Source organism: Mobula hypostoma, chromosome 9 (assembly GCF_963921235.1).
Source record: "Mobula hypostoma chromosome 9, sMobHyp1.1, whole genome shotgun sequence".
Taxonomy (NCBI): Eukaryota; Metazoa; Chordata; class Chondrichthyes; order Myliobatiformes; family Myliobatidae; genus Mobula; species Mobula hypostoma.
The window spans coordinates 112,962,470-112,979,685 of NC_086105.1; the positions used below are offsets into that span (position 1 = coordinate 112,962,470).

Below are 17,216 nucleotides of genomic sequence, written 5' to 3' on the forward strand. Positions count from 1 at the left end.
GTTCCACTGCTGATCTCTGTGAAACATGGCTGGTCACAGACCTCCAGAAACACCCCTCTGCGTTCTAGGACAAAGTCAACTTTGTATACAATTCACCAGCTCACCACGTATCCCATATAACTTAATCTTCTGGACCGGCCTATCATGAGGGATAGGATCTTGTCAAATGCTTCACTGAAGTTCTTCTGGACACTAACCACTACCCTCATTATCATCTTCATCACTTCCTCAAAAAGCATGTTCAGATCAAATTTGTAAAACAGAACTTCACCGTACAAAGACATACTGACTTTTTCCAAATAATTCTATGCTTTTCTAAATGCAAGTAAATCCTGTCCCTTAGAATCTTACCCAGTAATTTTCCTGCCACTGATGTAAAACTCTCTGGCCTATAATTTCTTGATTTCATTCTTGTTGCTCTTCTTAAATGAAAAAAATGGCAATTCTATGGTCCTTTGGGACTTTGCCTGTGGCTAAGTAGGATGCTATAATCTTTGTCAAAGCTCCCTTGCATCCATCAGTATCCTTCTAATTTGTAATGACCAGTGTGTGCAAAAAAAACTTGTGTTATGCAATTTTTTTTTTCCAGTGATAACAACATGTGTACACTGAATTTCATTAATATCAACATGCCCTAGAATACCAATACACTTTCCCTAATCTTATATCCATGTACTTCTTCTTGGTGAATACTGATGTAATGTACTCAAATGCCTCGTGTTCTTTCTGTGGCGGTTCACATAACTCCCCTGCATTGTCCTTGAGTGGACCTATCTTTCCTGGCCACTGCCTTGCTCCTAATATACATATAAAATGATTTAAGATTTTCTTTAGTCCTACTTGGCACATACATTTCATGTGCCCTTTTAGCCTTCTAAATTCCTTTTTAAGGTCTTTCCTGCTTCCTCTATACTCCTCAAGGGCATTGCCTGTTTTCAGCCTCAAATCTTACAAATGCTTCCTTTTTCATTTTCATGAAACCTATAATATCTCTTGTCATCCAGGATTTCCAAAACTTAGCATCTTATCTTTCATTCTCAACAGAACATGTTGGTCCTGAACTCTAACCAACTGGCCTCCAGAAAGAGTCCCATATGTCAGATGTAGATTTACCCAGAAAGTGTGCCTCTCAATCTACTTCTCTCCAGTTCCTGACTAGTACTGTTGTGATTAGCCTTCACCAGATTTAGTACTTTCACCGAAGGACCAGCCTTATCCTTATCCATAACTAACTTATACATACAGAATTATGATCGCTGCTCCCAAAATTGCTCCCCCCACAGAAATTTGGTTCACTTTGGCTCACTTCCCAATACAAGTTTTAGTATGGTCCCATCCCTAATTGGACTACGTACATGTTGTTTCAAGAAAAACATAAAGATAATTAATTCAATTTTTCTTTCTTCACATTTGCTACCTGGCTTGTTCAATATTTCTGTTATTCCCTCTTAGTTTCCAGCAACAATAATGTTTTGTATTCACAATTCCAGTATTGTTTTTGTTTTCTCTTGCCTGCCCTCATTCATTTCCTTCTATTTGCATCTCCTCCAACATGAGTTGTTTTTAATATTTTAAATATTTTCTCTCAACTGATCTCACTCACTATCTCTCAGTCTGCCTTTTATTCCCCACCTTATCACAGATATTTGATTGATATCTAGTGTTTCCTGATGAAGAGTATTCAACTTGAAATGTTATCTCCGTTTCTCCTTTCCACAGCTGCTGCCTCACCTATTGAATATTCACAGAATGTCTGATTTTACTTTGGGGTGCATAGCTTTTTATGTGCCCAGTGTGAGCATTTCTTGCTATCACAAAGTGTCTCCCTTTGGCTAAAGAGTAGTATTTATAAGGAGGGTCCTCAGGAAGACTGTTGAGTTAGTCCACCGGCTCTATTTCTGGTTGAATTTGGTTGGAAGCAATTAAGCTTCATATTCCACACTCACTAGGCTGTTTGAGAATGGGAATTGCTACCTGCTGTTAGTTATATAGTTGTTCAATTTAACGATGGATGTGGCAGGACTGCAGAGATGCAGTCTAGCACTGGGCATTTTGTACTATTGATAGCTATTTGACAAAAATATATTCTGCAGCATCTGTGTTTGCATTGGTTCTCATTACCATGTTCCTTATCCTTATTAACTTTTTATAATATTTGTGATTACATAAAATTATCTTTATGTTATTCATAAAATGCTTGCATATTATATATTTGCTTCTCTTCAGAGTGATCGTTTCCCTAGATGCAGAATGGAAAATTTCTCAAATGAATCAATCTCTTATCACTTTTCATATCCCATTGAAGTATATTAGAAGTTAAAAAAATAGAGCTGTTTTGCTACTGATGTATGGTTTAACTAGATTTTGTATTTGTAAGGCTCTACAGGTGCTGCAGGTCCAAGACTTTTTACCATCCATTTGATTGATGCCAACACAGAAAACCTTCCCAAAGCACATACATGGTGAGTTTTATTTTTTAGAAAATGTTAAGTATTTGCATTATTGCCTTACATTGGTAACCTTCAAGTTGGTAGCTTACAAGTTATAACCATCAGTCATGATTAACTGTATAAAGTGTCTTGCCTGCTTTACCAACATACTCAACATGTTAGTAATAGGATGTATTGGAAATCCATAATGGTAACCTTTTCAAAGATCCTTTTGGTTGTAATTAGTAGACATCTCTTGTATGCAGATAAGTGTATATTACTGTCTAATGAATTGTTTAACATCCAAGTACTTGGTTTGACCTGGTACCTATATGCCTTAGCCTTAGTTAATCTTGTTTTCCCAATTTAGTTCATAGCATTATTTTTGTCAAATTACTCTAGAACAGTGGTCCCCAACCTTTTTTGCACCACGGACCGGTTTAATATTGACAATATTCTTGTGGACCGGCCGACCCAGGGGTGGTAGGGTTGCCAGCGGACAAGAGTAGCAGTCAAATAGGTTGTGTTTACCCCAAGAAGACTACAATTACCATCAAGCCTTGTGCGGGCACCTGTGTGCACATGCATGACTTGCATATGCATGTACGTTCTGATTTTTTTTCTACAAATTGTCTTTGGCGTTTCTGTTTGGGATGGGGGTTGTTAATCACGACCAGAATATAGAAGATCAGTCAAAAATAAGTCACTTTTTAGTGGCTAATACACTCAATTTCATTTCTAAAAGGGTTTATCTAACGAATTTAATATTAAACACACAGCGCATATTTTCCTTGCATGAATATAGTGATAAGTCAATTACTCTATAAGTCACTATTAAGTCAATAGCATCATTAAAAAAAGCAGCCAGTTAGTGAGTGGGCCAGTGAAGGAGTGGAGCTTTGAGGCTTTGACTCAAGAGATTCTGGCTGTTGGTCTGTGCAATCAAGTCAATCAAGATTTGACTAGATCGGCAGAAAGCCATTGATTAGACAATCAAGATTTGAATAGCTCAGACTCAGCAGAAAGCAGCTGATTGGGCAATCGAGGTCAGGTGACCAAGCATTTTGAAAAGCTCAAACAGGTAAATAGAGGAATAGCTCAAGCGAAGCGGGCAGTGGAAAGCGGCCAGTGAAGGAGTGGAGCTTTGAGGCTTTGACTCGAGAGGTTCTGGCAGTTTTGGCAGTTGGTCTGTGCAATCAAGTCAATCAAGATTTGAATAGGTCAGCAGAAAGCAGCTGATTGGGCAATTGAGGTCAGGTGACCAAGCATTTTGAAAAGCTCAAACAGATAAATAGAGGGATAACTCAAGCAAAGCGGCCAGTGAGTGAGTGGGCCACTGAAAGAGTGGAGCTTTGAGGCTTTGACTCGAAGAGGCAGAGGACAAACTTGCTCGCAGTTGGTCTTTGCAATGCCTCCTGAGACGGTGATGTGCCTCTCCTGTGCGATGTGGCAGTCTTGGAGGAACGCCCCTCTCCCGCAGAGTCACATCTGCCAGAAGTGCATACGGCTGGGCAATCTGAAAGACCGTGTAAGGAATCTGGAGCAGCAGCTGGATGACCTTCGACTCATAAGGGAGAATGAGGCAGTCACAGATGAAAGCTACAGGGAGGTAGTCACACCTAGGCTGTCGGAAGCAGGTCATTCGGTGACAGTCAGGGGGGAAAGCGAAGGTGAGCAGACAGGTAGTGCAGAGCACCCCTGTAGCCATTCCCCTGAATAATAAGTTTATCGTCCTGGATACTGTTGGCGGGGATGACCGACTAGGTGTGAGCCACAGTGGCAGGGCCTCCGGCACTGAGTCTGACCTGGTGCAGAAGGGTGGGACGGAGAAGTGGAGAGCTGTCGTCATTGGAGACTATAGTCAGGGGAGCAGACAGGAGATTTTGTGGACGTGAGAAGGACACCCGCATGGTTTGTTGCCTCCCAGGTACCAGGGTCCGGGATGTCTCTGACTGGGTGCACGACATCCTGGTATGAGAGGGAAAGCAACCAGAAGTCATGATACTTGTAGGGACCAATGACATAGGCAGGAAGAGGGATGAGGTCCTGAAGTGTGAGTTTCGGGAACTAGGCAGAAGGCTGAAGAACAGGATCTCAAGGGTGGCGTTCTCAGGATTGCTGCCAGTGCTACGTCACAGTGATGGTAGGAATTGGAGGAGATGGCAGTTGAATGCGTGGCTGAGGAGTTGGTGCAGAGAGCAGGGTTTTAGATTTTTGGATCATTGGGATCTCTTCTGGGGAAGGTGGGACCTGTACAGATTGGATGGGTTGCGCCTGAACTTGAGGGGGAGCAATATCCTTGCAGGTAGGTTTGCTAGCATGGTTCAGGAAGGTTTAAACTAATTTGCAAGGGGGATGGGACCCGGAGCGATAGAGCAGTGAAAGAAGTGCGTGGAGTAAAGCCAGATCTAACATATAGAGAGGCTTTGAGGAAAGAGAAGCAGAATAAACAGTGTAAAGACAGTAAGGTAGAAGGGCTGAAGTGTGTGTACCTCAATGCAAGAAGCATCAGGAACAAAGGTGATGAACTGAGAGCTTGGATACATACATGGAATTATGATGTAGTGGCCATTACAGAGACTTGGCTGGCACCAGGGCAGGAATGGATTCTCAATATTCCTGGACTTCAGTGCTTTAAAAGGGATAGAGAGGGTGGAAAAAGGGGAGGAGGGGTGGCATTACTGGTCAAGGATACTATTACAGCTACTGAAAGGGTAGGTAATGTAGCAGGATCCTCTTTTGAGTCAGTATGGGTGGAAGTCAGGAACAGGAAGGGAGCAGTTACTCTATTGAGGGTGTTCTGTAGGCCCCTTGGTAGCAGCAGAGATACAGAGGAGCAGATTGGGAGGCAGATTTTGGAAAGGTGCAAAAATAACAGGGTTGTTATCATGGGTGACTTTAACTTCCCTAATATTGATTGGCACCTGATTAGTTCCAAGGGTTTAGATGGGGCAGAGTTTGTTAAGTGTGTCCAGGACGGATTCCTGTCACAGTATGTGGACAGGCCGACCAGGGGGAATGCCATACTAGATCTAGTACTAAGTAATGAACTGGGTCAGGTCACAGATCTCTCAGTGGGTGAGCATCTGGGAGACAGTGACCACTGTTCCCTGGCCTTTAGCATTATCATGGAAAAGGACAGAAACAGAGAGGACAGGAAAATTTTTAATTGGGGAAGGGCAAATTATGAGGCTATAAGGCTAGAACTTGCGGGTGTGAATTGGGATGATGTTTTTGCAAGGAAATGTACTATGGACATGTGGTCGATCTTTAGAGATTTCTTGCAGGATGTTAGGGATAAATTTGTCCCAGTGAGAAAGATAAAGAATGGTAGGGTGAAGGTACCATAGGTGACAAGTGAGGTGGAAAATCTAGTCAGGTGGAAGAAGGCAGCATACATGAGATTTAGGAAGCAAGGATCAGATGGATCTATTGAGGAATATAGGGAAGCAAGAAAGGAGCTTAAGAAGGGGCTGAGAAGAGCAAGAAGGGGGCATGAGAAGGCCTTGGCGAGTAGGGTAAAGGAAAACCCCAAGGCATTCTTCAATTATGTGAAGAAAAAAAGGGTGACAGGAGTGAAGGTAGGACCAATTAGAGATAAAGGTAGGAAGATGTGCCTGGAGGCTGTGGAAGTGAGCGAGGTCCTCAATGAATACTACTCTTCGGTATTCACCAATGAGAGGGAACTTGATGGTGAGGACAATATGAGTGAGGTTGATGTTCTGGAGCATGTTGATATTAAGGGAGAGGAGGTGTTGGAGTTGTTAAAATACATTAGGACGGATAAGTCCCCGGGGCCTGACGGAATATTCCCCAGGCTGCTCCACGAGGCGAGGGAAGCGATTGCTGAGCCTCTGGCTAGGATCTTTATGTCCTCGTTGTCCATGGGAATGGTACCGGAGGATTGGAGGAAGGCGAATGTTGTCCCCTTGTTCAAAAAAGGTAATAGGGTAGTCCAGGTAATTATAGACCAGTGAACCTTACGTCTGTGGTGGGAAAGCTCTTGGAAAAGATTCTTGGAGATAGGATCTATGGGCTTTTAGAGAATCATGGTCTGATCAGGGACAGTCAGCATGGCTTTATGAAGGGCAGATCATGTCTAACAAGCTTGATAGAGTTCTTTGAGGAGGTGACCAGGCATATAGATGAGGGTAGTGCAGTGGATGTGATCTATATGGATTTTAGTAAGGCATTTGACAAGGTTCCACACGGTAGACTTATTCAGAAAGTCAGAAGGCATGGGATCCAGGGAAGTTTGGCCAGGTGGATTCAGAATTGGCTTGCCTGCAGTAGGCAGAGGGTCGTGATGGAGGGAGTACATTCAGATTGGAGGATTGTGACTAGTGGTGTCCCACAAGGATCTGTTCTGGGACCTCTACTTTTTGTGATTTTTATTAACAACCTAGATGTGGGGGTAGAAGGGTGGGTTGGCAAGTTTGCAGATGACAGAAAGGTTGATGGTGTTGTAGATAGTGCAGAGGATTGTCAAAGATTGTAGAGAGACATTGATAGGATGCAGAAGTGGGCTGAGAAGTGGCAGATGGAGTTCAACCCGGAGAAATGTGAGGTGGTACACTTTGGAAGGACAAACTCCAAGGCAGAGTACAAAATAAATGGCAGGAATCTTGGTAGTGTGAAGGAGCAGAGGGATCTCGGGGTACATGTCCACAGATCCCTGAAACTTGCCTCACAGGTGGATAGGGTAGTTAAGAAAGCTTATGGGGTGTTAGCTTTCATAAGTTGAGGGATAGAGTTTAACAGTCACGATGTAATGATGCAGCTCTATAAAACTCTGGTTAGGCCACACTTGGAGTACTGTGTCCAGTTCTGTTCGCCTCACTATCGGAAGGATGTGGAAGCATTGGAAAGGGTACAGAGGAGATTTACCAGGATGCTGCCTGGTTTAGAGAATATACATTATGATCAGAGATTAAGGGAGCTAGGGCTTTACTCTTTGGAGAGAAGGAGGATGAGAGGAGACATGATCGAGGTATACAAGATAATAAGAGGAATAGAGTGGATAGCCAGCGCCTCTTCCCCAGGGCACCACTGCTCAATACAAGAGGACATGGCTTTAAGGTAAGGGGTGGGAAGTTCAAGGGGGATATTAGAGGAAGGTTTTTTTACTCAGAGAGTGTTTGGTGCATGGAATGCACTGCCTGAGTCAATGGTGGAGGCAGATACACTAGTGAAGTTTAAGAGACTACTAGACAGGTATATGGAGGAATTTAAGGTGGGGGCTTATATGGGAGGCAGGGTTTGAGTGTTGGCACAACATTGTGGGCCGAAGGGCCTATACTGTGCTGTACTATTCTATGTTCTATAACATTTTAAGTAACGTTTGGATATTAAACACACAGCACATATTTTCCCCATATGAACATATAAAATCTTTGCAACACACCAATATCGCTGAATCAGTGGGAGCCCTGGGCTCGTTTTCGTGCAACAAGACGGTGCCATCGAGGGGTGATGGGAGACAGCGATACTCGAAGGGGGTTCCTTAAATCCCGTCTATTCCACAATTTAGTTTTCATTATATTCATTGCAGAGATGTGTTGGAAATGGAAGCAACGTTTTCAGTGCTTTCATGGCTATCTCAGGATATTTAGCCTTGACTTTGATCCAGAATGCCGGCAGAGATGTTATATCAAATATACTTTTCAGTCCACCATCATTTGCAAGCTCGAGGAGTTGATCTTCTTCCTGCACTGACATGGATGATGCGTGGGCAATGACCTCGCGTGCGTTCAAGCTCAACAGTGGGCGTGACGGGGAATGAGGAAAGGTGCAGCTGACTCATATCGCCAAATCATATCGTTTCGTCGCGGCCCTGTAGCGCATGCTTTGCGGCATGCTTTGGTACCAGTCCGCTGCCCGGTGGTTGGGGACCACTGCTCTAGAATGTTAATTCAATGGATTTGTTTTTTTTAAACTGTGTCTCACAAAACAAATTAGCAGTAGCTCTCCAGCCCCACACTTCTATAGAATTCACTGTGTGCCATATTTAAATTACCTTTCAACCAATGTTCCCTCTAAGGTGTGCGCATGAGCGTGCGCATTCATCTTTTGCTACTAGCACACAAAGGTATTTAAACTGCGCACAAAAGGTTGTCACCTTGTACCTTGTAGGCATGTTAAGTATATTACACGAATGTACATAATCACATTTCCTGTTCCAATTTCTGATGTGGATAGTGTTGACAACATAGAGTTTGCAATGATTTGTCTGCAGATTCTAGAAGTGGATTATTTACACTGTTGTTATTGAGAAAATGAATGATTCACTATGTTGAATTTCAAAGAAGTAAAGAACATGAAGCGCAAAAACACTGCAAGTTCATTTAAAACAGAATGGCTTAATGAAACTGTAGAAACTGCTAACCAAAAGCTCATTAAGTCAGGAGTGAGCAGCTATGAGAAATATTTATGTAAAATATAGAAAATGGTGTTAACTGTGTGTATTGTCGCGTTGCAAAGTTGTTGGCAAATTTGCAAATGGGAAGAAGTGGAGTGGTATTAGGAAACTTGAATTTTCAAAGCATCATTTAGCAAGCAAGTCACTTATGGATGGTGTGCAAAAGCTCCAGCGAGAAAATCCTGCATTACCCACTACAGGTCTGCTACATATGTTTGTGAGAGTATAGATGAAAGAGAGTGAAAACAATCAAACCTAGAGGAGATCAAAGTTCTTATTGATAGTGTTTTGCTAGCTGTTAAAATTAATACCTTTATAAATAAAATTCAGTGTGCACATGTTGTTATCACTGGACAAAAAAATGCACAGCACAAGTTTTTTGCACATACTGGTCATTACAAATTAGAACATTGCTTTCAACATCCAGATTGCCTACCTTATTTGCAGCCAGTAGCCCCTTTATTGGGTACATCTGTTCACCTGCTCATTAATGCAAATATCTAATTATGTGGCTGATTAGATGTGGAGATATGTAATAAAGTAGCTACTGAGTGTATGTCATGGATCAGTGATGGCTATAATCATATGTGACCTACTTATTTATTTATGTGTTTACTTATTTTTTCTTTCTCTCCTCAGTTTTAATCGTATAGACATCCCCCCTTATGAGTCTTATGAAAAGCTTTATGAGAAATTGTTGACAGCTGTTGAAGAGACATGTGGCTTTGCAGTTGAGTGAAATACGTGAGTGCTTTTGAAGTTGATAGGAACACTACAGAAACGAAGTTCTGCAAGCATCATGATGAGCAACGCACTATGTAACAGAGAACTAACAATTTACTCACATGATAGCTTTAACTTACAAATGATATAATGACGCTGATCACTCAAAAACAGAAAGGCAGTAAGATTTCTTAAAGAGGAAACTAGGAAGCTCACAAATGAAGAAGAAACTGAATCTGTTTAACAGAAAAATGGACCTGTTTCAGTTGTATCATACATTTTAAGTTGTATGCTTGAAACTTTATTTCAAAAACTTTGCACAGTAAACAAAGACAGATCCTTGCACATTTCACTTCTTTCCTTATTCCTTTAACCAATTACCCAGCCATGAGTCTCAAAGATGTGGTCCAACAGAAATTTTTCATTCTTCCAAAATCTGAAACTGATGTTTAAAAATACTGGATGCTAAACTAGAAATAGTTCTTTTTCTAGCTTGAGTATTTTTTTTATTAACTCTCATCACAGACAGTAACTATACGGTGCGTTTTAATCAAATCAGATTATTTTTATCTATATTTTGTTAAAAGAATTGTAATCCTCCACAATGAATAACTGTTTTTAGGAATATTTACTAATATATTTACAAAGAAAACCTGAACATCTGTTCTAATGTGATGAACCCTTTAATACTGCAATCATGTTTTGGCTTCAAAATTAAAATTGTAGTCATGTTGGAATGTTTGTTTTACAAATAGCTTGAGGTAAGGTATCCTATGTTATACTTTGAATTCAATTTCATAATGTGCATAAAATATCACCTTTTACAAAATTAATTTAAAATGAGAGCTGAATTTATGAAACCTGAAAATATCTTACATTACTCAAAGGATTGGTCCAGTAATGTTCGGAAAAGTCCAGCATTGAAACAGCTAACAAAGGAAAATTGACAAACTTCGTTTGTAGCAGAGTTGATTGTTTCCCAGATTTATTTTTTTTTGCTTTACATCTGGTTAGTCTTTAAATTTTCTTGTAATTCTTCTGGCACCTCACTATTTTGTCCTTGGCTCAGAATTTACAATAGCAGACACTCATGAAAGATTAACTGTGATGACAGCTTACTAACAAGAATTTACCAATAGGTTAAGCAGATAAATGAACAAATGTAAGTGTTGAGGTTTTACTATCACAACACTGTATCCATATTTTAACAGTTTTTGAAGTAGTTTTTCTATTTGTTTCTGGATGTTGGATTAAAGTTATTTTTAATTAATATTGTGAACCCTTTTGGAAATCTGAATAAGAAAGAAAGGGCATTATTTAGACTGTTTTACTGCCTTAAACTTTAAAAAACAAATCTGGAACTTTGAAAACATTCATTGCTTCTATAACTTTTAGAAGCTATTTTCTTCAGCCCATTTTGAAGAGCCAGTATTCCTTTTGTTTCATTTGATGTTCAATGCTGCAAACACTCATGGAGGTGAACTTTTTAGGTGTTTGGTAACTCTGACCCAATATCCTGTCTGTTTTAATACCAGTAGTATATAGTTACAGTTTTGAGCAACATCAAGTTTACAATTCCTATGTGCCCCTTGACCTCTCCTGAAAATGTTACACATTTGCTCTGAAGATTCATTTTGAAGAAGCAGAATTTTGGTTTGCTTTATGATTTAGATGTAAGCAAAATTTCTGCATTTTCCAACATTCAGTCTTTAATTTAGTGAGACTGATGAGTTGAATAAGTGTGGCATAAATTCAGCTAGACTTAAAAATCATATTACACTTATTGATTTTATACAGTGAAGAACTAACTGGAATCATTAATCAAAGCAGCATTGAAATCAATATCCTTGTCTGAAATATTGGTTTTGTTTTCTGTATTTCTGGAGCAAAACTGAAGTCTCGGGTACTAAAGTTGGACAAACTGTATGGGGAAAAAACATCAGTACACTTACATTTGGTAGCCTGGAATAAGGATTTAATTTCCACTGATAGGACAAAAAAATGCAGATGCCAATATTTCAGCACAGATTTCAGAACCTATTTTGAATGTAAAAGTGATATATAATTATGAGAGCTTGTCAACAATGTTATTTCTCATACCGTTAGACTTAAGAAAGGTTTCCTTCTATCTTTATTAGTATATAGTGCTTAAGCAACTATTACATCTATAATTTGCCCTAATTTATATAATTTAATGTGGTTTCCAAACAAAAATATTTTAACTTTTAATTTTTTTTATAGCTGTTGAAACAACATTTTCTCATACTAAATTTAATCTTTGTAGTAGGCATAGTAGGTTTCTTTTCTTGCTAATTCTGGTAAATTATGGAGACAAATAGAACAATTTTCTTTTTTGGCTTGAATTAGCAACACTAGAAAATAATGCCATGTGAATGATTACTATGTTCTTTTCAAATTTATGAATTTCCTTTAGGTAACTTTTTAATTTGGGAAACGGGTAATTGTTTAATATAAAGTTAATCACTGGGTACTCAAGTTAATTTTCCAAATTAAGCATGCTGAATTGCACATTACCAGTAAGTTCCTCTAGTATGAAGTTCAAAAAGAATACAAATACTCAGAAATCTGAGGAAACATCATAGTTTATAAAACATGTAAATTGATACTAAATGTTAGGATATAACAATTTTTCTGTCAACTTTAAACTCAATATTTGATCTATTACTTCAGAAATATATGAGTGATCTGAAAATGGATTTCCCTATTTTAAAAATTGTGCTGCAAAGAATATTCTTTTACTTTTACCACTACCTTAGGAAAACATGCTAAATCTATGGGATTAGTAAGACTAAACACTACTTTATGCAACTTCAGTCCAGGAGCTGGGATTTCTTTGTAAAGTTTCAATTATATTGCCACCTTTGTTGTGTAGAAATGTAGGTCCATGCATTTCTTTGTAGAATTAGAATATTGCATGTTGCAAATACCCTAATATCAACAGCGTAATTGTTTTCATATGCGCAAGTATTTTTGTTCTGTTTATTCTGCAGTGAGATAGAGAATTCCTTACAAAAATATAAAATACATCCATTTATTCTTCCATATGAATGCAATTGCATCATAAATACCACAGAATGACTTCTTTGCAAATTTTAAAATAAGGTGCGATTTGCAAAAAGTTTTCTATAGTAAGCTTTGCAAGAAAACAAAAGTTAGCAGAATTCGCAGCTTATTTTTCTGAAATATTTATTAAATCCTAATACAAATATTGAAACAGCCTTTACTTTTAAAAAGTAAGATTTTAGTTCTGGAGTTGAAGTTAAATCTAGGATTATGCTACTTTGTTCGGTCAACCATAGCCATTTGGGCAAGCCATTTACAGGATCCACAATGATGTAAATGATTTGAACATTTAACATTGCACTTTAAATTGAAAACTAATTATCCAGTGCTCCTAAATGTAAGCTATGACTGCAGTACTTCAAATTAGCAGTTATATACAGAATTCCATGTATACTTACTTAGCAGAGAAGGGGAAATTATTATGGAATTCTTCAACTAAATAGTAATCAACTACAAAGAAATATTTGGACATAGTATTCTAGTTAACTACATGATAAATATAAAGGCAGCAAGACCATAAAAGCAAATGCCCTTTTAATATGTTTTTTTATAGAATAGATAATGTGTTTCCATTTGAATTGCATGCATTACAGAACACAGTATTTTGGTGAGGATATGGAATAAATGCAACTTACACAGCCATCATTCTGTTAGGAATGGGAGAGAAATTGGAGAACATATTTCAAGACAGACAAATTTCGTTTTTTTTCTAAATTTGTTTATCTCCAGCCCATGGCAAAATAACACTGGCCTTCCAAAATATTTAAAATTGGAAATCCTTTAGTGTAATATTACAAAATATTTAGCCCAAACCTATAATTCTGTGGCGCCTTTCATGACACCAGATGCCGAGAACGTGTATTTTAGCCAGTAAGCAATCTAACTTGTCACAACAATTGTAGGAAATAAAAGTCAGTTTGCTCCTGAAACAAAATAGAAAAAATATGTACAGATAATATTTTGTAATGCTGGAAATATGGAGCAGATCAGGCAGCATTTATGGAGAAGTTTGAGGTTACCTGAACTGTAACAGTCACACACATCAGATCGGTTTATCTAAGCAGTAATTTTTCTTGAATATGGAATGAGTACATTGTGAGACCTGATCCGATTTCTCTTTTTAATTTATTGTTGCATATGGGACAACAATGGACCAGATCTAAAAAAAAACAGACATTTTTTCATGTAGTTGATGCAGTGCAAACACAACTTGTCAATTATAATGAATAATTATCTCCAAACCTTCATTGTAGAGATTTTTCACATTTATTATCAAAACCCAAAATTTGCACAAAAGAAAGCATTGTCAGAATTGAATTGGTGGTAATAGAAGAGGAGAGGAGATAATTTTCCCAGTTGTTGGTGCTAAATATTGCTCTCTTAAAATAAAAATGTCATGCTGATTGAACTTTTTGTTTTGGATGAATGTTTTCATCTGACTATGGCAATGTTGCCATTACTTGCTTTTAAAATTGATTTTTCAGCACACAATGTTATTACTTGCTAATCTTCAATTATTTTTAAAAGGCTTGTGTGGAAATTTATTTTGGACGTGCTTTCTCCTCAAACATTGAGACACAAAATTTAATGTTTTTATTATAATAATACAGAAGTTATTGTATTTTAACACTGGTATTATTCTCCATGTTTGGGTAAGAGAAACAATCGTGTTTTATTTTCTTATGTTCCTCCCTGTAAATTGTATTTAGTGGAATGGGGTGAGTCAAAGAAATAAATTAGATGTGGTAAAACCTGGCTAGAGATAAGTAATCTTAACTCTTACTGCTTTCTGTATTCTCCATGATGCATCTAAACTTGACATTTTATTAATTGAAACTGATATGGTTAGATAATAATTCCACTTGTCAACAAAATTAGATTACTCTGAGGATAGAATATGTATCTTTTGTGACATTTGCAAGCTTCATGAACATACAGTATTTTTGGGCATTTCTTGCATATACATACTTCTGTCCCAATGATAATATGATGTCCCAGTTTTAATGATGAAGTGGATCACCGGAACCAAAACAGAGAATTCATGTGCCTCAGCTGTAATTTTTCTGCCATTAACATTATTGAAGTGCTATAGGAAGACATGAGATATATTCCTCTCTATTCATTCTCTATTCATTCCTGCATTGATGTGAAGAAATAACTTGTTTGGGGAAAGATCTGTTGACCCACTAAAATAGCTCTTAGCAGTGCTGCCATTAATTGCAACTAGGCATTTTCTTCCCTTATCAACGCTGTAAAATTTCGGCTGTGTATTGGTTATTGTAAATTATAATGACATGCAAATGATAAGCAGGGAAGAATGGAGCAAGATCTGAACGTGTAAATATTGTGCCACAATTTGAAGTAACTGGCTTACTTTTTTATCCCTCAGAGTAGTAGTGGCCTGACTATATTTATATGGTTATTTCTGTGAAATTATGGCATAGTTGGAGCAGTAAGGAGAAATGAAGGGAAAAGCTGATTCTGGACTTAATGTAAGAGATTGCTAAGTTGAGGAAATAGGACGTTCATTTCCACTAACAGGTTCTTTATATCACTTAATCAATTCAGTTCATTTTTTTGTGCGATTTAAATTGCTGAAGTCAATACCTTACCACGTAGTTCGGATCTATGCTGGTAGATTGTTTACTACTGAAACTGACTGGCAGAGTGGTGTGATATGCATAAGTAGCCATGGTGAAAGCCCATTGAAGATAATTATTTTAAAGCTACTTTTAATCCTTTGGTTGTCCAATATATTACAGTAGCATTGCAAAATACGATATCTCACTGTACTGATCTGGAGATCTTGCTTTCATAATTCAGGATTAAGGAAAATGGCTGTGTAATGTGTAATAACCCTCAAGTTTTCTAATGTGTCTCCTAAATTTGTATTGTGACAGAAATATTACTGCAATAATCATAGCTTAATAATTACTCGATGATGCAGTTTTACCCGGCCCTTATTTCACTTTTCCCTTCTTGTAATATTGAAAACAATAAGTGCCATTTCCTATATAACCTGCAGTTGTGTAGCTCTTTTGCCATTTGTTATAATATTATATATACACCGAGGTCGTCTGGTAACTGCAGAAATTACCTACATGAGTTAGAGGTTCTACACTGACTTTTGTGGGCTTTTTTGGAATTATTTTTTTAAAAGATTGAAGATAACACTCCTGAAGGTAAAAGCGCTGTAATAGTCAAAAGGTTCAGAGCTGCTTTTCTCCTATCTTGAAACACATCTGTCTTTTATGTAAGAGATCTGTCCTTTTTATTTTCTGTAATAAGCTTACTTTTGCAAATTGAATTGTTTTGATGAATATTTATTAATTAGTAATTAATCTGAGGAAAATTATTGCTGTATTAACTTTTTCATTGTTGCTGCTAAAGTCCTTTAGCATCAGTTTTGTCGTGAACAGTGTATAAATTTTTTGTTTTAACTGTGAATTGGGGTATTTTTTATTATTGATGGTATTGAATGAGGTATGGAGTGAATTTGATGGCTAGTAATTGAGTAGGATGTTGGACTCAAAGCCACGTTCATTTTTGTTACATGCAATAAAATTTGAACTTTAAATATCTGTGCTGATTTGAACTTTTTGCTTGATCTTAATGCTTTTAAGTCAACATACCTGAATAAAGCATGTCTCAGAATGAAGTAAACAAATTGAAAAATCTGATTAATTTTATTTACAACTAAGTTCTGACAAATTTAATATTGCAAATCAATAAATATAGATTTGGAAGGCTATTGTCATTTTAACATATGTGGAATTAGAATGTACTTTTCCACATAATGGTACACAAGTTGATTTACTTTAGGAGTTTTTTCCCCTTGTCCTTTCTGCCAATCTGATCACTATTTATGCAGCCCCCAACAGAGCTTTTGTTGGACAAGGAGAGAGAATTTGTTCTTTGTTGTGTAGCCAGATGGCGCCAGTGAACCACAGCAATATTCTGTGTATTACATTCAAAATTTCTAAGTATAACTCTTGTGAACTTTTAACTTTAATGCATGAACTCTAAACAGTAATTATCTAGTAATTCAGAGAATCGCTATTTATGAATCCAGTTAAGTGTCTTGACCAGCATTAGGCCTAATTATATCAATAATTAGGTGACACAGACAGAACAAGTACATGATGGAATGAGAATCTAAAGCTGTGATAATAGGCTGAAGGAGCCTAAGACAAACTCTTATAAATAGTGATCAGATTTGCAGATAGCACAAGGGGGAAAAACTCCTAAAGTAAAATGTTAGACAAAAGCTCTACTGGGGGCTGCATGTGGCACCTCTGTTGCCTCAGGGCATAATAGTTGAGGTCTAGTTTTACTAACAGCATTACAGCCTGGTATGGAAACACCCAATGCCCTTGAATGGAAAATCCTATATAAAGAATAGTGCATAGTGCATCATGGGTAAAGCCCTCCTCACTATTGAGCACATCTACACAAATTGTTGTCACAGGAAAGCAGCATTCATTATCACGGACTCCTACCACCCAGTTCATGCTCGGTTCTCACTGCTGCCATCAGGAAGAAGGTACAGGAACCTAAGAACT

The 17,216-nt window shown here is 37.9% G+C and overlaps 1 protein-coding gene across 4 annotated transcripts in view; it reads left to right on the forward strand.

Moving 5' to 3' along the window:
- Positions 1-16,206, forward strand: part of smurf1 (SMAD specific E3 ubiquitin protein ligase 1) — a 147,280-nt gene extending 131,074 nt beyond the window's left edge. For 2 of the 4 annotated variants that reach the window (XM_063058935.1, XM_063058938.1), the window contains 2 exons: positions 2,378-2,462; positions 9,487-16,206. In XM_063058935.1, the coding sequence (XP_062915005.1) occupies positions 2,378-2,462; positions 9,487-9,586 (185 nt within the window). In that variant the 3' untranslated portion in view covers positions 9,587-16,206. The remainder of the gene's footprint in view (positions 1-2,377; positions 2,463-9,486) is intronic. The other 2 variants (XM_063058937.1, XM_063058939.1) reach the window with 1 other exon arrangement.
- The last annotated feature ends 1,010 nt before the right edge of the window (positions 16,207-17,216 follow it).